General features: G+C 36.9%; 1 protein-coding gene across 1 annotated transcript in view; it reads left to right on the top strand.

Moving 5' to 3' along the window:
• Nucleotides 1-24,972, top strand: part of LOC150084862 (uncharacterized) — a 243,598-nt gene that overhangs the window by 57,797 nt on the left and 160,829 nt on the right. Inside the window, exons 5-6 of the mRNA XM_090376371.1 lie at nt 17,681-18,020; nt 18,125-18,652. Of these exons, the coding sequence (XP_090232497.1) occupies nt 17,681-18,020; nt 18,125-18,652 (868 nt within the window). The remainder of the gene's footprint in view (nt 1-17,680; nt 18,021-18,124; nt 18,653-24,972) is intronic.

The raw sequence follows: 24,972 nt of genomic DNA, 5'->3' as shown, positions 1-24,972 counted from the left end.
ATAAATACAGAAAACAATAATGGACCCAACACTGAGCCCTGAGGGACTCCACTAATAACATCAGTCCACGATGAGCAGTGTCCATTGATTACCACTCTCTGTCTTCTCCCCCTCAACCACCCCTTTATCCATAGCAGCAATTTGCCTCCAACGTCACACTGCTCCAATTTGTGTAGCAGTCTTCCATGTGCAACAGTATCAAAAGCCTTTCTAAGATCCAAGTATATAATATCAAAGTTATTCCCTGCATCCAGTTCTTTTGTGACTGCATCATAGTATCCAATCAAGTTGGTCAGGCAAGACTTCCCCTTAACAAAACCATGCTGTGTCTGAGCTATAACTGAAGTCTTGTCTAAATGATCCTGCAGTGCTTCTTTAACCAGTGCCTCCATTAATTTTCCTGGAACAGAAGTTAAGCTCACAGGTCTATAATTACTTGTGTCAGCCTTTGATCCTCCTTTGTGAATTGGGGTCACATTTGCACATTTCCAGTCTATGGGTACCTCCCCTGAGTCCAAGGAAGCTCTCATAATTATGGCTAAGGGTTTGCTTACTTCCTTTGCTGCCTCCTTTAATATAACTGGATAGATCGCATCCACCCCGGGTGCCTTTCTTGTGTTTATCTTCAACAGTTTCTCCTCCACTTTACTCCCAGTTATTTCAAGATTCTGTAGCTTACTGCTAGAGTTGAATACACCTCTGGCATTCCCCTCGCTGAATAACTCCTCATGTGTGAATGTCGATGCAAAATATTCATTTAGTTTGTTAGCTACCTGAGCAGGATCATCAACACTTGACCCATCAATATCAAGTGGACCAATCTGATTCATCCCTTTCCTTCTAGAGTTTACATAAGTAAAGAACTCTTTGCTGTTTTTCTTTGCATCCCTTGCCAAGGATTTCTCGTAATCTGCCTTCGCCTGCCTAACCTCCTTTGTAACTTGGTTGCATATCAACTTGTATCTATCATAGGCTTCTGTGTCATGTGTTAATTTGTAAGTATCCCATGCATTTTTCTTCTCTGCCATATGCCTCATTAGTTCATCTGACATCCATTTTGGCCTAAACCTTGAACAATATTTCTTAGTTGGTATGTAAAGCCTAGTAGCTTCCAAGATAAGTTCTTTGAATGCTTCCCATTTTGAATTTGCTGTTGGTAACATCATCAGTTGGTCCCACTGTATAGAATTTAAATACTGTCTCAGTCCATCGTAGTCGCCTTTACGGAAGCAATAACCCTTCCCTTTACCCCTGATGGTAGTTACCTCTTTGAGTAAATCCCACTTCAGCACACTGTGATCACTGCCACCTAGTGGTTCATTTATCTGCAGATTCTTAATGCATGAAGAATCACTGCTGATAATCAAATCAAGAGTATTACTCCCTCTAGTTGCCTCCCGAACATGCTGATGTAGAAAACAATCATCCAATAAATCCACAAAAGCCCTGCTAGTGTGTGAGTATCCAGCCCCCAAATTCCAGTCAATATCTGGGAAATTAAAATCTCCCATTATAAGACACTCTGATTTACTGGCCCACTCTATTTCCCTGTACAGTTCCTTATTATACTCATCAGAGTCATTAGGCCTATAGCACACTCCTACTCTCAATTTTGATCTCCCAATGTTTATGTCACACCAAACTGACTCCACACTGCACTGTCCAGCGATGTCGACTGGCTTCACTTCCTTGGTTTTTATGTGTTTCTTAACTAATAGCATAACACCTCCCCCCCTTCCTATCCTGTCTATCCTTTCTGTAGACGTTGTACTCCCCAAATTGCAGTTCCGCATCCCTTATATCTGTGTGACACCACGTCTCTGATATCCCAACAATATCTGCCTTTGATGTTTTGAGCAATACCTCAAATTCATCAAATTTATTTACTAAACTCCTAGCATTGGTGTACACGCAAGTATACCTGCACCTGTTTCTATTCTTAGCTACCCTAACACAACCCATGTTTTTACTTGTACCGCAATGGCTCCCAGCAGTCTCTGAAATACCATGCATCTTGTTTTTCAGGCTTCTGCTCATTCTAATAGAAGCAGTGCAAGAATCTCTTTCACCTCTGCCAGTGGCTACTGTCAATCTATTGGTCTTTGTCTCCCCCCAAGCTAGCAGTTTTCCGACCCACCTAACACTGCCTCGATAGCATCAGCAAATATTCTTGCACCCTTTCTATTTAAGTGTATCCCATCCCTGTAGAAGCAATCTCTCCTGTTAACAAGTACAGTCCAGGCTGAAAAAAATTCTACCCCTTGAGCCTTGCACAATCTTTCCAGGGCCGAATTGATCGACAAGGCTCTCATCATATACTCCCTCCTATATGCCTTGATCAATATCATTAATAAATGTTGAAAACAACAGTGGGCCTAGTACTGAACCCTGGGTAACTGCACTAATAACATTAGTCCAAGAAGAGTTTCCATTGATAACCATTCTGTTTTATCTCACTCAACCATCCCATTATCCATAGCAGTTACTTGCCCTAAAGCCACATTGCTCCAATTTGTACAGCAATCTTTTTTATATAGTACAGTATTAAAAGCGTTTTTGAAATCTAAGTATATTACTTCAATTATTTTTTTTCCTTCCTGGTTCCTTTTGTTACTGCATCATAGTATCCATTCAGATTGATCAGACAGGAATGCCCCTTAACAAATCCATGCTGTGACTGCAGTATAACTGCATATTCCTGTCTGGATGGTCCTACATTACATCTTTAACTAGTGTCCTTTTTCCTGGAGAAGGAGTGTCAAGCTAACAGGTGTATAATTACTCACTTCACCCTTTGAATAAGAGAGACATTTCCAGTCTATAGGGACCTTCCCTGAATCCAAAGATGCTCTCATAATTATGACCAAAGCCCTGTTTACCTCTTCTGCTGCTTCTCTTAGTATAATTGGATGGATCCTATTGGCTCCAGGTGTCTTGTGTACTTTTTCTTCAACAGTTTCCCTTCTACTTTCTTCTCAGTTATCACCAAATCATTTAGCTCCCTGTTAGAATCTGATATACTTCTAGACTCCCCATTCCCAAAAAAATTACTTATGTGAAAATATATGCTTAGTTTGTTAGCAACCTGAGCAGGATCATCAACAGTTAAACAATCAACATCAAGTGGACTAATATGATTCAACTCCTTTCTTCTTTCTGCTATTAATATAAGTAAAGAAGTTTTTGCTGCTTTTCTTTATCAGACTTTTCTTAATTTACCTTAGCTTGCCTAACCTCTTTTGTGACTTGATTGCCAAGTAGTTTATATCTACTCTAGGTTTCTGTATCAACTGATAATTTATATGAAACCCCCACATTATTCTTCTCTGCTATGAGTCTTACCAGTTTGTCTGGCATCCATTTGGGTCTGAACTTTGAACAGTATCTCTTAGTTGGTATAAAAAGCATAGTAGCTTCTACAGTTACTTTTCTGATTGCTTCTCGTTTAGAATTTTTGGCAGCAACATCAGGCGGTCCTACTTCAAAAAGTTTTTGATAACCAGCACCATATGTTCAATGAAAACAGCCCAACAAGAATTTGACAACGCTCAAAGTAGTAAATTTGCAGAGTTCTTCATTAAATGATGGACATTACCATTTAGTTTGTTTATAGAGCTCTTGTTATCTGAGCTGCTCTATCCATTTTGAAAATTGCACTTACAGGCTTGGATCATTATCATTCAATAGCTTTAACAGTTCTGGGTTATTGTTTCTCCCAAGAAACATCCTTAAAGTTATTGGATGTTACTTGATTTGCAGTCATCTCTGACTTTCTGGTACATCGTTGTGTAGGCCCCCCCTTGTTAACTGATCAACTTTACCAACACGTTACCACCTGAGAGGGCATAAATTCAGATTGAGGAAAGACAGATGTAGGATAGATGTGTGGAAATTTGCCTTTAGCCAGCGGGTAGTTGGTTGGTGGAACAGACTTCCATCCCTTGCTGTTGAAGTTGATAGCCTAAATAAATTTAAGGCTCCGCTGGACAGGTATTTCGAACGAACGGAGGGGTAAAGTGGAAGTTTTTTTTGGCTGATGCTGCATAAGCTTGCTTTCTTGCATCATATGCCTCTACTAATGCTAAAATGCTAATGTCTGTAATATTTCCTTCTTTCTGAATGTTGCTGTGTTTCCTGCTGTTTGCCCTTGTATTTTGCCATGTCTTCTGCAACAAATTTGTCTTGCAGTTTGATTAGGTAAGACAAGTATAATGTTCTTGATATTGATGCAAAATTTCCTTTGTAGAAGTATATCAAAGTGACATTTTTATGGGGAGCCCTTTATGTTAACAACATAAGAGGCTTTGTAAAATAAAGAAAAGTAACAGAACAAAATATCTTTTAATGAAATCATACAGACATTTTAATGGTACTATTATACGCATTGTAATTTTTATGGCTTTCACAGTACATTGGTAAATTATCATAGTGTAAAATAGAAATAATTTTCTATAGCTAATTTTATTTCTGCTTCAAAAAAACATGCTACTCTTAATTTATTATAGTTTTCAACTTAAGTATTGCAAATATTAATATCATGATAAAGTATTTTTTTTTTTTTTTTTTAAATTTTGTCAGTATCGGTAAAAAATTATAGTTTGGCAGTCATAGTAGCAGATTTTTATAGTTACCAAGCTATACATAATTTGTAAACTATAGGAAAAGAATCAAGTAATTTTTATTTGCATTTTATTGGCATTTTTATTATTATTAACCGAATCAGTGATAGTAACTTAGGTATGCTTAGTAGCCACTTTTTTTTTTTTTGCTGTGGCTGGTAATCATCCCTTAATGTGAAATATTAGTTTGCAGAAATCAAATATTGAAACATAAAATAAGGTTGGTGTCAAAAAGTTACAACCATAAAACCTGAGACATCCAAAAAAAATGTACTTACAGAATTCTATCAAATATTTTGATAAAATTTTTAAAAGAGTATTATTATAAGACTCAATTGATAAAGGATCAGAGGCTGGCAAATGAGTACACCCCCCCCCAAACATCATCTATAGGTCTCCAATTTATAGGTATAGATGTGCACAAGGGAAACACGTGACCTGGATTATTTCGATTATTACTTCAGGAGAAGACTGGTTCGGATCATGTATTTCTCATTTCTGAGATTTACTTAATTTGTGGGTGCAAATGCTACCATGGGTACTACTGTACCCACAGTAGTTAATCTTTTAGAGCGTGAATCCCCTGAAGTTAGCAGTTTTCTGACCCAAACCAGAATATTGTTTGGTTTGTTCCTATTTTTTTTTTTTTTTGGTAGTTGGCGCATAGGCTTCTGTGGCCATAATGCATCTCCCAAGGTTTTTGCAGTACTTTGATCCAAGCCCGAGGCGGGAATCGAACCCGTGACCTTTGGGTTACTAGGCAGGCACTTTACCCACCCGGCTAGCCTGGTTGGCCTGTTCCTATATTAATTCTATTGGATTAAGATTGTAAGATCTCTGGAGTATGGAGGGAAGGTCAAAATGCTGAAATCAGAGTTTTTAAAAATTCATCTAATTTATATTTGTTGTTGTTGTTGTTGTTTTGGTTTTTAGGAGCATTAGCAGCTAAGGCCATATTGCTCTGGGGATATGCAGTGGTCATTCCCTAACCTTTCCGCATCCTCCATATTTGGTGGTCATGGGCTCAAACCTCAGTCTAATCAAGAAGCGTGTGCTACTCCTGCCCACCTGGAGAAATCAGAGGCGCCATATTTTTTGTCTTGTGACTTATGTAATTTAATTAAGCTATACAGTTCATCTTTTAACATATCTGATATGAGCATTGGATATGTTAATCTTGCATATCCTATTTTTTTAAATTTGATGTAGAGCATTTTTCATCTAATTCAGTATGACATGCAGTATTATCACTAACATTTAGATGCCATGTTGGCATTTAACCATTTCTTACTTATTTCTTAAAATTAGTGTGGTTCTTTTCTTTATGATAATCTGTTGCCATTATGTGCATTATATATTAGAAGCTCATTTTTGACAAATCCCATCCTTCCTCCTGCATGGCATATAACTAAGTGGGCACCTTTGTTTTCTGTTGATTAGTAGTGGCCTATTATCAACTGATGACCAAAATTTATTATGTAAACAACTGGTTACCCACTTTTTTGTTGATAATTACTTATATATCTTATTTGCCAACTTACAATATTACTTTTTTTTATTTTATTGGATGATTGTAATCACATTTACTCTATTTATATCCCAGTCTTTTTATAATCCTTTAACTTGGGGTTAAAATATACAATTTATTGCATTTCATGATGACATACATAATTTATGCATTGCAGTGTTATGGAATGCATCAATTTGGTAGGTGTGAACATTGCCCAGTTGAAGGGTCAAGAAAAGTGAGAAAATAGGAATCCTTTAAATGTATATTAGAAAGAGCAATAGTAATCATGGCATGTGATGCAAGAAAGCAAGTGTATGAGCTTATGTAGCATAAGCCAAAAAAAAAAAAAAATTCACACAACCATTCCCTCTAAATTGATGTAACGTATCCAGTTATCTGGATTTGGGAACGAGTGTTGCCTTGTGCAGGCGAAATTTTATGGCTCCAGAAAATAGGGAAGTTTTTTTCTATTTTATTAACTTAAATTGGCATATTAACTTATTTTCTAGAGTAGCTTTATATTCCTAGTTACAATACTTAGTTTAATTTTTAACTTCAATAGAGATTTTGTAGGTTATTACTTAGTATCGGTAAGGGTATCAAATCCATGTATTTTACAAGTTGTGCAGCTCCGGCAAATGGGAAGTTTTTAGTTATATTTAGCCGCTTTATTGACTAAGTGTTATATTAAATTATTTTCTGTAAGTAGCTATAGACCTAGTCAAGATCCTTGGTTTATTCTGAATTGAGACAGCGAGATTTTGGAAGCTAATTAATACTTAGTGTCCGTAGATTTACCATTCGTAACTTGCCGCCATTGTTAAATGATAAGTTATATCCTGTACTAGATAGTGTTAGCTTAGTATAGTATATAACATTATCAATTAATCAGTAAAATTTATTAATCTTGTTAAACTTCATTGTCAATTAAATTTGTACTTTTAACTAAATACATATAACGATTTAGATTTTACAAATGTAACATTATTAATTAATACATAACTTGATACGGAAGTTATATAATGAACTCGGAGATAATACTCGATACTGAAAAAAATATATATAGATATATAGTGTTATAACTGTGTTGGGATATAAGTTTAGGGTTATAATTCTGTACTGAAATTGAATTGACTCAGACTAGAACAGCAAAGCAAAAGGCTCAAGCTAATGGGAGTGCTGTGGCTCAGGGGAGAACTGAGGGGGGGACAGTTTCCCTCTGAATCACAGCCTTTTAAAATGCACTGCTTGCTTGATGTTTGTGGACAATCAGGTACGGGACATGATATTGCCAAGGGGAATGTCTTTGTGTGTGTGCGCAATGTAAGAAGTGTTAGGAAATCAGGTGACAACTCAGTGTTGTTATGGGCCTATATGAGAGCTTGAAGGACAGGGTGGATGCCCTCAAAGGATTTAAATTGAGGGGCCCATCAATGCCAGAGCTTGCACTTGGTCATCACGCAACACAGCGGCAAACCCCGAGGCACAATGCACTGGTCCCCCACAGGAACTAGAAGTTGTTGGTGACATTGTTGTCAGGGAAACGGGGAACATGGTATGTAAAAAGGATAGGTGGAACAGGACCAGTGTATGTCTGCCAGTGGCAAAGGTTGATGATGTTGTAGAGCAGATGTCATCTTTTAAGGGCACAAAAGGTGATATCGTTGTACTCGTCGGCACTAATGATATTAAGAGTAGGAGACCAGAGGAATATCTTAACAAGTACAGGTCACCGTTGAGAAAAAGCCGTGGATTAGGGTTGAATTTGAAAGTGTCTGCATTTCTGCCCAGATACGATAGGAGGGAGTATATGATGAGACCCTTGTCGAACAATTCGGCCCTGGAAAGATTGTACAAGGCTCAAGGGGTAGAATTTTTTTCAGCCTGGTCTGTACTTGTTAGCAGGAGAGATTGCTGCTTCTACAGGGATTTGATAAACTCAAGTTCGAATAGCAAAGTTTAAGAAACAGTACTCATCTTACATAATCTGCAGTTGTTACATGAGGTAGGATGGATGAATAATTTTGGGGTTTAAGAGGTTTTGAATAATTTAGAGTTTAAATGAGTTAATTAGTAAGGATACAGAATTAAAATATACTCAAGGAAGTAGAAGTGCACAACTCCATCCATGGTTTCCATTGAAGAATTAATTGATTAAAAACTCTAAAATGTATGAAACCGGTGAAGCCAAAAGTAATAACGACTGACTTTTGTTTTTTAACGTCTTCAGTTAGCAATACTAAAGTGAGGAGAGAACACGTGTTTTAAAGAACTTCTATGTTCCCATGATGCTCTTTGTGACATGCGGGAATCTTAGGTGCGTGAGATTCCAGACTGGGGAAAGGTTGGAGGGTAGTTTCGCATTTATGACATTTAATTTGGTGTGATGGTGGAACCATTCTGTAATAAGGGCTTCGTATTGAAAAATTTAACTAGATTTTAATTTTATGATGGTAATGGCTGAATCAACTAAAGGGGTGTGGTTGTGGGAATGTACGTGTAGTGTAAGCTCGGTACTGGATTGCCCTGTTCTGAAACTTGTAATGGTAATAAGCCCGTGTGTTAGAGGTTTTTGTGGAACCGTACTTGGTAGTGGTGCTTCCGATGTAGCTGGCATTGCAATTTTCTGACATTTGATTAAATATACAATATTATTCATGTCATTTATTGGGTATTTATATGTTTCTTTGTATGTATTAAATAGTGACCCAAGTTTGTTATATGAGGAAAATATAAGTGTAATGTCAGTGCCTGCGAACACTTTACGGAGTTGTCTGGCGAGACTACTGTGATAAGGAAATGCACTTGCTCCCTTTTGTGTTGTGTTTGGGTAAATTATTGGTGTTATTTTTGGTGACGGAAATAATGTGCTGGATTAATTGGAACGGGTATTTCCTGGACATGAACTTTTTTGTAAGATATTGTAGTTTAACAGATAAATCATCTTGTGAAGAGCTGTATTTAATAGTGTTGTGAATTTGGTTAAAGAACAGCTTTTTTTGTACTAAGTGGGTGGTGTGATTCAAAGTGTAGATATTTACCTGTGTGTGTATTTTCCAGGCACTGACACTACACTTATATTTTCCTCATATAACAAACTTGGGTAACTATTTAATACATACAAAGAAACATATAAATACCCAATAAATGACAGATTAAAGGAAAGTCTTGCCTGACCAACTTGATTGGATACTATGATGTGGTCACAAAGGAACTGGATGCAAAGAATAATTTTGATATCATATACTGTATTTGGATCTTAGAAGGGCTTTTGATACCGTTGTGCATTGACAAAACCCCATGACCTGCTCTGGCAGTGTGTCTGCATTGCTCAGAAAACTTAGTATCTGACTGCACAATTACTCCCAAGTCTTCATTTTCTACCACCTTAAGTGTAGTACCACACAGTTAGCATTAGCATTAGTAGAGGCATATGATGCAAGAAAGCAAGCTTATTCAGCATCAGCCAAAAAAAAAAAAAAAAAAAACCCTCTCCCATTTCACCCCTCCGTTCGTTCGAAATACCTGTCCAGTTGAGCTTTAAATTTGTTTAGGCTATCAACTTCAACAACAAGTGATGGAAGTCGGTTCCACCAACCAACCACCCGCTGGCCAAAGGCAAATTTCCGCACATCTATCCGACATCCGTCCTTCCTCAATTTGAATTTATGCCCTCTGAGGTGATTATTCTGAGAAAGATGAAGAATCCCATTGGCATTGAGCATGCTCAAACCATTCAAAGCCTTATACACCTCTATCAGATCACCTCGCCGGTGCCTAGTCTCCAGACTCTGTAATTTGCAAAACTTAAGCCTTTCTTCGTAAGAGCAACCCTTTGTTCCATTTACTAATCTTGTTGCCCTTCTCTGTACCCGTTCCAGCAGCTCTACATCCTTCTTGAAATGAGGCCTCCAGACCTGTATACAGTACTCAAGATGTGGCCTAACCATTGCCTTATACAAGTTAATAATCACCTCCTTATCCCTGCTAGAAAAATTCCTGTATATCATTGACAAGACACCATGAGCTACTCTTGCAGCTCGTCTGCACTGCTCAGAGAACTTCATATCTGCCTGCACAATTACCCCCAGGTCCTTTTCATTCTCCACTACTGTCAGTGTAGTACCGCAGAGTTGATACATTGCTCTGGGGTTACTGTTACCCATATGTAGTACTTTACATTTGTCAATGTTAAACTTCATTTGCCACCTCTCAGCCCATCTGTTCAACCTTTCCAGATCTTGTTGCAGCAGCATAGCGTCAGTAGTGTCCTTAACGACCCTGCCAACCTTTGTATCATCTGCAAACTTAGACATTAAACTTGATATCCCATCATCAATATCATTCATAAACACCGAAAACAACAATGGACCCAACACTGAACCTTGAGGAACTCCACTAATAACATTAGTCCACGTTGAGCAGTGTCCATTGATTACCACTCTCTGTCTTCTGCCACTCAACCATCCCCTTATCCATAGCAGCAATTTGCCTCCAATGCCACACTGCTCCAATTTGTGCAGCAGTCTTCCATGTGCAACAGTATCAAAAGCCTTTCTAAGATCCAAATATATAATATCAAAGTTATTCCCTGCATCCAGTTCTTTTGTGACTACATCATAGTATCCAATCAAATTGGTCAGGCAAGACCTGCCCTTAACAAAACCATGCTGCGTCTGAGCTATAACGGAATTCTTGTCTAGATGATCCTGCAGTGCTTCTTTAACCAGTGCCTCCATTAATTTACCTGGAACAGAAGTTAAACTAACAGGTCTATAATTACTTGTGTCAGCCTTTGATCCTCCTTTGTGAATTGGGGTTACATTTGCACATCTCCAGTCTATGGGTACCTCCCCTGAGTCCAAAGAAGCTCTCATAATTATGGCTAGGGGTTTGCATACTTCCTTTGCTGCCTCCTTTAATATAACTGGATAGATCCCATCCACCCCAGGTGCCTTTTTTATGTTTATCCTCAACAGTTGGTACATTCCTCTGGGGTTACTCCTACCCATATGCAGTACTTTGCATTTGTCAATGTTAAACTTCAGTTGCCCCTTCTCAGCCCATCTTCCCAAATTTTCTAGATCCTGTTGCAGTAGCACACTGCCATTACTGTCGTCAACAGCCTTTGTATCACTGCAAACTTCGACACTAAGCCTGATATACCTTTATCAATGTCGTTGATAAATATACAAAACAACAGTGGATCCAACACCGAACCCTGTGGGGAAATTGGCAATTGCTCTCTGTACCATGCCAATGAATCATACCATGCTTACCAATGACAATTGTTCTATTTACCATACCAATGAATCTCTGGTCGATTTGCCTGTATTGCTGGATGAAAAATCCCCATTTCCGGCAAAAAACCTTGCTATCTATCCTTGCGGCTGACTAACTGAGCCATGGAGTGAAAAACCTATAAGTTCCTTGTGTCATCGACAGGATTTGAACTGGGGACTTTTCCACCACCAGGTGGGGAGGATGGTGGCGATACCAACTGTGCTACCCACACTGACTAAAGTTGGCATAATAAAGAAAATAGAATGGGGCATAACATAAGCATCAGTGTATTAACGGCAGAACATATCATTGGATTGGCAACATGTTTATGTTTTTATTATTGTTGTTATTTGGTTTTTAGGAGCATTAGCAACTAAAGCCATATTGCTCCGGGGATATGTGGTGGTCATTCTCTGACCTTTCCGCATCCTCAGTATTTGGTGGTCACAGGATCGAACCCCGGTCTAATCAAAAAACGTGTGCTATGCACTGCCGCTCCTGCCCACCTGGCTACAGAGGCGCCTATGTTTTTTATGTGCAATTAATAAAATTGCATTCTTAATCTTTCTATTTCTTATCTAGCCTCATTATTTCTGCATCTAATATATTAAAAATAAAACTTCTAGATAATGGAAAAATTGAAATAATGGCACCTTGAATCCCCAAAGGTGCCCTTATTCTGCAAGTCTACTCTAGTTGAACCTACAAGGGGAAAGACCATTTTCTTCTATAAACCAATTAAAATGGTAATTACTGCCAAAAATAAAAAGTACTAAAGCAGATAAGATGGAAAATAATTGATGCTACTCCTCAAATATCACAGCTGTCATAATGAAACTGCTTTCTATCAGCTATCCAAAAAATTTGTAACAGTAATTTCTTCCTTCAGACCCAAACACATACATAAATGTTAATAACCATAACATCGTAAGACTCAAAAATAAACTCGACATAATTCTCAGGAAACTCAGGCAAAATAGGGAAATCAACTTTTCCACACTACAGCAAATTGGAATTCGCAATAACATCCTCCCCCACATGTTTGGGATTATCAAGTTACACAAAGCTGACCACCCTTTAAGACCAATTGTATCATACAGCAATTCAGCTTTCGCTAATTTATCTTCCTTCCTGGTCAAAATTAACCCCCCTTACTAAATTTTCCACATTCAAGATCAATAACACAAATCAAGCTTTTCAAAAAATTAATAATATCATAATATCCGATACAGACATCCTAGCTTCCTATGACGTTACTTCTCTTTACACAAATGTCCATATTCCATTTACTTTACAAGCCTTACGCAAACTCTTAGAAACAGACGATACCTTAACAAAACGTACCTCCCTTTCTATAGACCATATCCTTGAACTCGCCACCCTTCTATTAGAAGCAAGATTTTTTTAGATTCAACGGAAAAATCTTCCAACAAATATTTGGCTTACCAATGGGACTGGGGATTTCGGCCCCATTATCTGAAATCTACCTAGCCGCCATTGAAGGCCAAATTCTACACCCCTTTCCCCCTGAACTAAAACTATACATGCGCTATGCCGACGACATTCTTGTAATAGGCAACAGATCCATTATTGATAACTTCTTCATAAAACTTAACTCTGTACACGATAGACTTAAATTCACCCTTGAAATTGGACAAAATAATCAGATAAATTTCCTTAATCTTACTATCTATATAACAGGCACAAAATTAAATACGAAAATTTTCAGGAAAAATACAAACACCGGCAAATACTTACATTTTGCTTCTCATCACCCTCTAAACACTAAAAAGGCAGTTTTATATAACCAAATTCACAATGCACTAAAGTATAGTTCCTTACCCACTGACCTTCACAATGAAATACAGTATATTACTGACAAATTTATATCCAGAGGTTACCCCCACCAACTTATTTTAAATACAATCCTTAACGCTAAAAATAAAATTAAATCTAACACCCCAACTAAAGACAAAAATAAAACAAACATCCGCATAGTCCTCCCTTACCACAATGAACTAGCAGGACAGTTCCGACGCCTATTTAACAACACTGATATCTCCTTTGTTTTTTCCACCTACAACAAATTAGGATCCTTCTTCAGCACCTATAAAGACACATACAAATATCCTACAAATGACCTTAATAATATTATATACCTCATTAATTGTCAACAAAACTGCAACACATGTTATATCGGAAGTACCACTACTAAATTTGGCTCATCAAAAACATCCAACACCCGTGCCTACTACCATTTCCATAGTCTCATGTCTAACCAATCTGTCACAGAACTTACAACTCATGCCCAGACTCACAACCACAACTCGCTCATCGACTCTGCCATTCCCATCATTAAACTAAAATCCAGCTACAGAATACTTCAATATGAAGCCCTAGTTATTGAATGGTACAAGCACCACTCTAACCTCAAAATTCTAAATTCTAAACTCCCCTTCAATCTTTCCCCAATTTGGAACCTCTCGAGATTAAAGTTCCCACATGTCAAAAAAGGCATCACGAGAGTATAATTTTTTTATTCTTAAAATACCATGCGCGTTCTCTCCCCACACATTGCCAACTGAAGACGTTCTTTAACTAACGAAAGTCCTCATAAAGACTATTGGCTTCACCGGATTCATTTACAGTTTTTAACTATTCTTTTCTTTTCTTTTATTTCGATGACAACCAAGGATTGGATGTGTACACTTTTATTTCCTTGTGCCTATTTAACTCAGTCAACTTTTACCTACTTCCCTCCCTTTTAATTTTTCAATTTAACAATTCAACTTAAACATTAACCACGCTACCTAAGTAAACCATCGCAGATTAATTTCAAGGTGAGTACCGCTTTTTAAGCTTTCGCTATTCTTTTCTAGTCTATTAACACAGTACTTGAAGATTTCTAAAAATTTCGTATTGTAATAGATGAAATTAATGGATAACTTATTTTCTTATAAAAACAATGATATAAATAGGTCATTCAGTTTTGGTTATTCATTCCCAATTTTGATATTGCCCTATTTTAACCAGTTATATCTCCTCACATACTTTTAAAGTACAATTTTTTAATGTTCAATGACACGAAGAAAAGATAGTGTTCTGTATCAGCTTAAAAGTGTGAGTTGGGGAAATTTTTTAGTAAAAGTATTGCTTAATTTTAAAAGTGCTTTTTCTTTCCCATCATTAGGACAGTCAGTAAATGAAACTGTGGTCTTAACCTGGCAGTAGCAGTGTCTAACCTTTTACAGATGATCCTCAAAAATAACAATCCTATGTTAAGCATTAATCAACGATTAAAAAGCTCAAATATTTTTCACCTTCTTAAATATAATCATTTTATTGCTACAGTAGTTTCTGAACTTTTTTTTTTTTTATCATTTTTATACAGAAATTGTGTGCGAGAACCTGTCAGATTACTTGCCGCCATCTTTGCAACTATGGCTTTTTTGCTTTGTGATTTGCTTGAAGAGTAGGGTGTGATACCATAGAAGTGCCGATACTGTTTGTTTAAAGTTTCAGTTTAGTTGTTTTTCTTTTCCTGCTAGTTTAATAAACATCTAAATTCTTATCCTAATTATTTTTGAAAGAGTTATTGTTTTCCCTGGAGTAAAGATGATTATACGAAACCCAGTATTCTCTAAAGATGGACAGTACACTGCAGGAAGCAGGATGTGTAGTTTCAAATTTTGTGTGCACTGTGAACATGCCAAGTTTGAAATAACTTTTGAAATAAACCTGGAAACAGAAGTAACTAATAGTGCAAAATATATATAATGAGTTTTTAAACTGAAAAATGGAAGTGAATAAGAGATTTGTTTCTATTTTTATGTCTAAAGTGTTATTTTGCAAGTTTCAGCAGAATTAATATTTAAAAAAAATTTTTTTTTTTGAAAATAAAAGATGTAAAACAGCATATTTAAATAAGCTTTAATTTCATTAAAATTTAAAGTACATATAATAAGTACCGCAGTCCATTAAGAAAATATGAAGTATTGGCACTGTTTAAACAGAATTCAAAAAATCCAAAACATTTTCCAAAAATTAATTTATTAATTAAATAATTAATGTATTTTTCAAAAAAATAAAATAAATTCAGGTGTCCTGCCACCATTTTTGCCACATTTTGTGTTCTACCACCATGGGTTAGATAGTCCCATAAATTCAATGCTTTTAGTTAAATTTTCTTTGAATTCATTCCCAACATTTATCTACTTGTTAGTCTGCTGGCAGTTGCATGATAGTATTGTTAACTTTATAGTATATTTTTTCCCTATTGAATAGAGTTCTTGAATTTTTGATAGAGACACCATGACAAGAAAAAATTATCGTGCAAAGCATTTTTAGTGAACAGAATGGTTTCTGTGTGAAGTAGAACAAAATAGCAAAAGGTGGGAGTAAAATTTAAAATTAGCATTAGTAGTGGTAAATGATGCAAGAAAGCAAGCTTATATAGCATCAGCTAGGAAAAAAAACAAAAAAAACAAACAAACTTATTTTACCTATCCCTTGTCTCCAAATGTTTGTCCAGTTTCTCTTTGAATTTATTCACACTACCGACTTCCACAATGGCAGATGGGAGTTTGTTTCAGCCACTCACTGGCTAAAGGCAAATTTTTGCACATCTGCAACTGTCTTTCCTTGATTTGAATTTATGGCCCTCAAGTGTGTAATTTGAGCAAGAGGAAGAATTCCATCAGCACTGAGCTTGCTCAAACCATTCAAAACCTTATACACCTCAATCAGGTCACCTTACAGGTACCTAGTCTCCAGACATTGCAATTTTCAGAACTTAAGCATTTCTTGGTAAGAGCATCCCTTTGTTTCCCTCACAGTCTTGTTGCCCTTCTCTGTACACATTCCAATAGCTCTACATTGCTTCCTCAAGTGAGGCCTCTAGACCTGTATGCAGTACTCGAGCTGTGACCTAACCATTGCCTTATACAAAGGGATAATCATCACCTAATCATCCCTGCTAGCAAAGTTCCTGTATATCATTAACAAGACCCCATGTACTGCTTTGGCTGCCTGCTGCACTGCTCTGAAAAACTTCGTATCTGACTGCATTATTACTCTCAGGTCTTTTCATTCTCTACTACCCTAAGTGTAGTACCATACAGTTGGTACATTATTCTGGGTTTACTGCTACCCATATGCAGTACTTTGCATTTGTCAACATTTGTCACCTTCAGTTGCCACTTCTCAACCCATCTGCCCAACTACTAGATCCTGTTATAGCAGCATAATGTCATTACTTTCATTAACAACCCTTCCAATATTTGTATCATATCATCTGTAAACCTGAACATTAAGCCTGATATACCTTCATCAATATCATTGATAAATATAGAAAACATGGCGCTCAACATCGAACCCTGGTGACTTCACTAATAACATTAATCCATGGAGAGCAGTGTCCATTGATTACCACTGTCTTTTCCCACTTAACCATCCTTTTATCCATAGCAGCAGTGCACTTAATGCCATACTGCTCCAATTTGTATAGCAGTCTTTTATGTGTAACAATATCAAAAGCTTTCCTGAAATCTGAGTATATGTTATCAAAATTATTTTTTGCATCCAGTTCCTTTGTGACCATCTCATAGTATCCAATCAAATTGGTCAGATAAGATTTCCCCTTAACAAACCCATGCTGTGTCTGAACTATAACTGTAGTCTTGTCTAGATGATCCTGCAATGCTTCTTTAACCAGTGACTCCATTATTTTCCCTGGAACAGAAGTTAAACTAACAGATCTGTAATTTCTTGTGTCATCTTTTGATCCCCTCTTTGTGAATTGGGATAATTTGCATATCTCCAGTCCATGGGGATTTCCCCTGAATTCGAGAATGCTCTCATAATTATGGCTAAGGGTTTGCTTAGTTCCTTTCTGCCCCCTTAATATAACTAGATAACTCCCATCCACTGCAAGTACCCTTGTTATGTTTAACTTCAACAATTTTTCCTCCCCATTCCTCTCGCTTATTACAAAATCATTTAGCTCACTGGTAGAGTTTGATAAACTTCTGGCCTCCACTTCCCTACAGGGTTCCTTATGTGTGAATTTAGATGGAAAATGCTCATTAAGTTGATATTACTAACAGATTAATGCATACTGAGGGTGGTTATTTGATTTTTGCATATGTGATTTCTTGTTATTTGATTTATGTTTTATAGGGTCAATCAGTTTAAAGCTGAAATTTATAACTTAAACTTTCCAGATATATTTTAAGAGTTATTTATGTGTAAAATTTTCTTGGTTCTTTAGGATAAGCAAGCTGCTACAATAGATGAATATGAAAATAAAGTTGCTCATCTTGAATTTCAAGTAGAAAAATACCAGACACTTGCTGGAATTGAAGAGTTAGCAAGACAAGCAAAGAGTGACTTAAGTTCGCCAGATTCTTCCATGGGAAGTTGTGTTTCAACGATTAATAGAAATATTGCCTTACAGACAGATACACTAGATCTATCTGAGTCTTTTTATAGTCTTACGCCAATTTATGAGTCAGTTGCAGTCCAAACTGAGGAACATAAAAGTAAAACAGTATCAGTATGCATGCAAACAATAAAATGTGGAATAAATAGTGTTTATACACAAACAGAAGGTATTTATTTGGTTTAGTTTATTTCTCCTAATTTTTGTTATTTTTTATATATATATATTTAAAGTTAATTTTACTCATTGAAGCATGTACTGTTTATCTTTCAGGTGATATTTGTGCACCATCTCCACCACAAAGGCTTCCAGGTGGAAGTATTCCTCCATCACCTCCTCAACGGTTGCCTGGAGGAAGTATTCCAACACCACCACCTTTCCCAAGTGATGAAATGCAATTACGTCCTCCTTCCCCACCAGCCATTCTTCCTCCTCCTCCACCACCACCTCCTCCACCACCACCACCTCCCCCTCCTCCACCTCCTCTTCTTTATGAAAACATTCCTATTCCCCCACCTCCACCACCCCCTCCACCACTTCTGTATGAAAATATCCCACCGCCACCACCACCACCACCACTTCCAGGAATCATTCTTCCTCCTCCTCCCCCACCACCACCACCACCACCACCACCTCCGGGAAATATTCTTCCGCCTCTAGGAGGCATTTCTCCACTGCCGCCGCCACCACCTCTTCCAGGTGGCGTGCCACCTCCTCCTCCACCTGGAGCAACTTTGGTACCACTCCCACCAGCACGATTGCCAGGTGGAAGTATTACTTCTTTGTCAGAGCCTCCCTCTGGTAAGCACATTTTATAAGTTTTCCTTCATTCAACATTACCAGAATGCATTTAAATAGTATTTATACAGTTTTATTTAGTGTTTCTAAGAGTTGCATTTCAAATCTGATAATTTGTATTAAGATAAATATATGAGTAGTGAGTAACAACTAATGGTCATTTTGTTACTGTTATAAATTGTGTTCTTAGGATGTTGTTAAGGGAAATCCTATGGATATGGATAATCCATAATAATTACATGGGCCTCAATAAAATTTTACATGATATATTACAAAAATCCAATCTTTCTGAATTGTTTCTTGGGGTCGTCCAGTGATTTCTACAGCCTAATGTAACCTAACTGGAAATTTTTTACTTTCCATAAGTCAGAAAGGGTCTTGCTGCTATTCTCTTACTAGTTTTCTTCTCATCATTTTACTTCCAACTTTTTTTTTTTTTTATTGCAGATTGATTTAAATATATTTCTGATAGTTAAGCAAAACCAGCATTAGTTAATGATATTTGATCATATTACTCGTATTTATGCATTTCTTAGTTTAAAACTGTAATACCTGATATATGAATAACTAAGTGGAATCTGCTTTCATAATAAGGAAAAGAATATGTTTGTTTCATTGATAATTACTGTACTCCTCAAAGTTTCAGTTCACTTGTTTTTCTTTTCCTGCAAGTTTAATAAACATCTGAATTCTTATCATTGTTGTTTTAAAGAGTTGTTATTGTTTTCCTAGAGTAGTAGGAGATAACAATGATTATATGAAATCCGGTATTCTCTCCAGATGGACACAACACTACACTAAAAGTTGAAATATATGAAACAATATCTAAGTAATTTATATAAATAACACTACACTTATTTTGCATTATAATTAGTGAACTAGTATTCAATATCATAATAATGAAAGGAACTATCATAACAGTGGTGCTGTAGCTTGGTGGTCAGTCGCAAGGGTACATAAGTACACGTGCTTTCAGTGACTGGGGTGCTGTTTCTTGTATCACCTTGATCTTGTGAACTCCTGACCATGTGGTTGTCTGGAGTATAAACAGAAAATTTATCCCTTCTCTTCCCCCTCCTCAGATCTACTACAAACCAAGCCATCAAACACACTGAACACATTACTAGGGCATTATGTGTTGTATTGATCTTAAATTACATTATGTGAGGCTCAGGGAACAAAGGCAGTTTGCCTGCTGCCTCCCCTCCAACAGGTGAATAACTAACTGTTCAGGAGAGTGATGTATAAAGTTGTTAACTTGTGGTATGTCTTACAAGATATGTTGCAGGACATAGCAGATTGGAAGGATAACAATAGGCAAAGTTGTGTAAACATGAAAGCAACTGTATCCAAATGCCAAATTCTTTCTTCTTCTTTTTCTTCTTCTTCTCTTCCTCCAAACACTAGAGGTATTAGAACCTATAGTGCTTGAGTTGGAGGTTGAAGACGAAAAAAAATATTTGTTGACGTTAGACTTGAACTTCTGCAGAACGTAATTTTCAGGAAATACGTATGAAGGAAGGTTGTTCCAGAAAACAGCAGTTGAATGAATAAACGAGAAAGATGGAAAGTTGGTTCTGTGAGTTTGAAGTTGAACAGTAAATGGATGTTGGCTGGTGGTGGCATGTGTTTGGACTGTTTTGAAAGAGAGAGCGGAAATTATAGAAGCCAATTCAGAAGAACAGTGCCCATGGAAGTATCTGTAGAAAAGGCATGCAGCAGAAACAGTACGTCTATGAGACAGCAAGTGGAGAGACTCAGTTAGAGATGAGTCATTAATTAATCTAACTGCCCTCTTCTGAATGGAATCTAGAAACCTGAGAGAGGTTTTGTGGACACCACCCCAGATGTGGGAACAATATTCCATGGTAGGGTGGATTTGGGAATTGTACAGAGTGAACAGCTGTTTGGAAGAAAAGTAACAATGAGAGCGAAAGAGAAAACCAAGTTGTTTAGATGCAAAGGAAGCAATATTTGTAATCTGCTTGTACCAAGAGAGATTAGAAGTCAGGGTAATCCCCGAAAGAGATATCATCTTGCCTAGAAATCAGAGTGTCACCAAAGATAAGCATAGGAGTAGAAGAATCCTTTTTGTGAGATATAAGACAAGACTGAGTTTTAGAAGGATTGAAATCAACTAAGTTGTCTTTGCTCCACTGGAGAATTACCTGGAGAATCAGTATTTAAGGAATTGATAGCGGATATTCGAGAAATTGAAGCTGATTGAGCAGGACAAGATTTCTCGAAATGGAAAGTGGAATGCAATGTGCTATCATTGGCAAGTGGATAGGATTTGCAGTCAATGGAATAAGGTCATTAATATACAAGAGGAAAAGAGTGGGGGAAAGAACTGAACCTTGGGGGACACCAGCATTAGCGGAGAAGTTATAAGACAGAGAGCCATATACCATCACCCTCAGTGAGCGATCAGAGAGAAAACTGGATAACCAATTATAAAAAACAGTTGGCAAACCATAAGATGGAAGCTTGTTTAGAAGACCATTATGCCAAACACGATCGAAAGCCTTTTGAGATGTCAAGAGCAACTGCTTGTTTCACCAAACGTTTCCACTGAATTTGTCTATGATTGAGTAACATAAGCCAGAATATCACCAGTGGATCGACACTGATGGAATCCATACTGGCAATCATTGATCAGATGGAAGGTTTTTCTAGGTAGTTTAAAAGTTGGCAGTTAATTGATTTTTCCATTACTTTAGAAAGAGTAGAAGTAATTGCAATGGGATGATAATTGAATGGGAGGGATTTGTCACCCTTTTTAGGAACTGGCTGGATATGAGCAAATTTCCAAGCAGAAGGAAAAACACTTTTGAAATAAGAAAGTGAAAAAAAGATGGCAAAAGTACAGGTTTTGGGCACACGTGGAGAAATACCATCAGACCTGGAGCTTTCTTAGCCTCAAGATTCATCAAAATCCTTCTGACATCTTTTTGACAGAAGACCACAGGAGGCATTGAATGGAGCGTGTTGGGAATGGTGGGAGGTGTTTTACCAAGATCATTAATACATGAATTGGAAGAAAAATGGGATGCTAGCAGGTCAGCTTTATCCTTGGCTGAAGTGACAACAGCACCATCTGGTTTTGACAGAGATGGGCAAAAGTTGCGGCCAATAGTTTTGGCTAGAGACAAGAATGCTCGGCTACCATTAGGGCAAGAAGCAAGTTTTCTACTCTTAGCCTGTTGAAATTCTAGTTTGGACTGATTAATAACTGCTTTACAGTTGTGAGCTTTGTTGTAGGCAGAAAATGAAGCTGAAGAATTGGAAACAAGCCGATTAATGATATACAACATTCTTCTCTTCAACAGCCTTAGAACATTTATTGGAAAACAAAGGTTTAGATAAAGGAGGAGGTTTTAAAGTGTAGTGTGGAATAAAGGATTCCATTCCTACAAGAATAATTTCACTGACATGATCTGAGCAAACGTTGACATCACAAGTTTTGAAACAGTAATCTGACCAAGGAAAAGAAGAAAAGAAATCTGCAGGTCATCCCATTTTGCATTCTTGTAATGCCAAACAACATGAGGTTGGGAATATCCATGAGATAAAGGCTTCACTGTAGAAAAAAGAATCAACAAGTTGTGGTCAAAGGTGCCTAAAGGACCACTCCCTTCGACCATGTACTTAGAAGGGTTGTTTGTGAGAAAAAGATCAAGCATGTTGGCTGTATGGTTAGGATTGTCCTGTATTCTGGTAGGCAAATGAACAATTTCTGTGAGGTCATTAGTAATTGCCAAAGTCTCAGCATCTCGACCAGCTGGGTCGATGTAATTAGAAAACGGAAGCCAGCTGGAGTTGTGAATATTAAAATCACTGAGGAAAATTACCTCACTGTTAGGAAAGCTGGACTGGAGAAAGTCAAGTTGCAAGGAGATGAAGTCAAAGAGTTCCGAGTGATTAGTGGCGTTGGGAGAATGGTAGAGACAACAGATGAATTTGACATAATGAGGTAGAGAGATTTTAATCCAGAGAAGATCGAAAAGAGGAGATTCCAAATTACCAAGTCTCTGACAGGGAATATCAGAATGGACATATGCATAAATACCACCTTTCAGGTGAAAGGAATCGTATAGTGAATAATTTAGGCAACTGATGTTATTAATCATAATGACACAACTTTTATCGATGTTATTAGACATAATGCCTTCTGTCATCCAGGATTATGTGGTGGTGATTTGATGTATTGGTGGTTGGGTGGATTTCTTAGCTATCTATCGCGGACTTGTTGAGCCATTCTTGTGTCTTTGGAGGAGAGAAGCCATTAAATAATTTTATGTTCTATCGAATTCAGGAGTTCTGCGTGCTGAAGCATTCTACAAAAGAGCATTGAGGTAAAGTCTTATTTTTTATATATGTTAACTACTAGTAACCATATTTATGGTCATGTGAGTTCAGTGTACTACTGCACACCTGTATTGGCTGCTTGGCTACATGAGGCAGAAAATAAGTTGTTGCTTTTTGTTGTGTTGCTGTGAATGAGTCCTTAGTTTTGATCACAGATAGCAATAAGCAATTCCATGATCTTCTAATAAACGTTTCCATGCTTTAAATAATTATAGAAAGGAAATATGTCTTAATTCTGAAATAACTGTTTTTATATTGCCATTCATCAGTGGCATTGAAAGTTTAAAATTAAAAAAAAAAAAAAACCCTTACAACCTTGGTTTTGGTGCCTCCATAGCCATGTGGGCAGGAGCAGCAGTTCGGGGTTCGAGCCTGTGACCACCAAATACAGAGGATGTGGAATGGTCAGGGAATGACCACTGCATATCCCCGGAGCAATATGGCCTTAGTTGCTAATACTCCTAAAAATCAAATAACAAACAAACAACCTTGGTTTTCTTTGGTGAGGACCAGTCAAGGATATTAGTGCCCCTTGTGTTACATTGCCTAGCCGCTTTATTAGGACCATGAAATAATAGCATGTTGGCTGTTATTGGCCTGAATGACTGCTTCTGCACAATGTGATACAGACTAGGTGATTTTTTAAAGCAACATAGGGATATTGAAGTAGTAGTAATATCCTCAGTAGAATGAAGAAAAATAGTTATATATTTTTTATACATTAGTTATATATATATATAGAAAAATATTTATATATTTTATTTATATATATATATATATATATATATATAGTAAAGTAAATTTATATAGTAAAATATATACATTTTACTATATATATATATATATATAATAGAGTATAGTTAAAGAGAAAAAGCACATGTTATTGTACTATAAAAACTGATATGCATTTTGTAGCCTTGGTTATTCTAGTTGACTTTGTTGGTGCCGATCCCTTCACTGCTTCTTTTATTCTTCCTTTGTCATTTATTATTGTGTTCACTGTTGACACCGATAAATCTAAATTCTGTGAGATACCTGTTAATGTTTTACCATTCTCATACATCCTTATTATTTTAATTTTTTGATCCAAATCAATTGCTTTCCTTTTCTTGGTAGATTTACTAGTGCTGCTGTCACTTATTCTCTTAGTCGGCACCACAATAACAGTCAAAATGAAATTTTCTGTAAAGAACTTCACAGGGTTAAGGTGGAAACATGCTATTATCACCCCACGTGAGCTCACATTTTACTAAAGCATATTTCAGTTAGTGCAATTCATTATAAACAGGCAGTAAACTCTCTTATTGCATTTGTGATAATACAGATAGCTGAAATTCTGTGGGTTTGTATGTTGTTATGGTGAATTGTGTGTGTCCCCTTTGCTGAACTCTTCAGTCATATAAAAAACAATTTTCAGAATCTTCTCTTCATTCCTAATTTTTAAGCTTCGTAAACTTGTTACTCCATATCTCATTTGTGCGTGCTGTGTTCATCATTATTGATTGCTTATTTTTTTTTACTGTTTTAAATTTTACAATCCTAAAAAAAAAAAAAAAAAAATTGAGTGAAAAAAAATTTACATAAGTCCAAAGTGACATAACTCAGGGACTTACTGTATAGTATTTTGGGATTGTACACAAGTGCTCTTAAGGCGAGTGCAAATGTATGTAAACATAGCTCATGACACTCACCTACATTTTTCCAGGGTTTCTCTCCAACAACTGTGTGTGTGGGGGGGGGGGGCTACCACTAAACAGGTTTCTTTTACCAACCAGGACAGGCAATACCAAGGAAAATTCCCTTACCCCACCACCATTCATAAGGCTAAACCCCTCTGGTTTAAAGTTAATCAACAATGCTCTCATCACATAGCCCTTTTTGTTGTGTCTGAACACAATTTCAGATCTGATAATAACATTCTGACCTATCTTGTAGCATTTCTTCAGCATGGTCTT

Source organism: Mastigoproctus giganteus, chromosome 6, assembly GCF_048544385.1.
Source record: "Mastigoproctus giganteus isolate SK-2022 chromosome 6, ASM4854438v1, whole genome shotgun sequence".
Classification (NCBI taxonomy): domain Eukaryota; kingdom Metazoa; phylum Arthropoda; class Arachnida; order Uropygi; family Thelyphonidae; genus Mastigoproctus; species Mastigoproctus giganteus.
The sequence above is the reverse complement of the archived record's forward strand: the minus strand, read 5'-3'. Positions and strand labels throughout refer to the sequence as shown.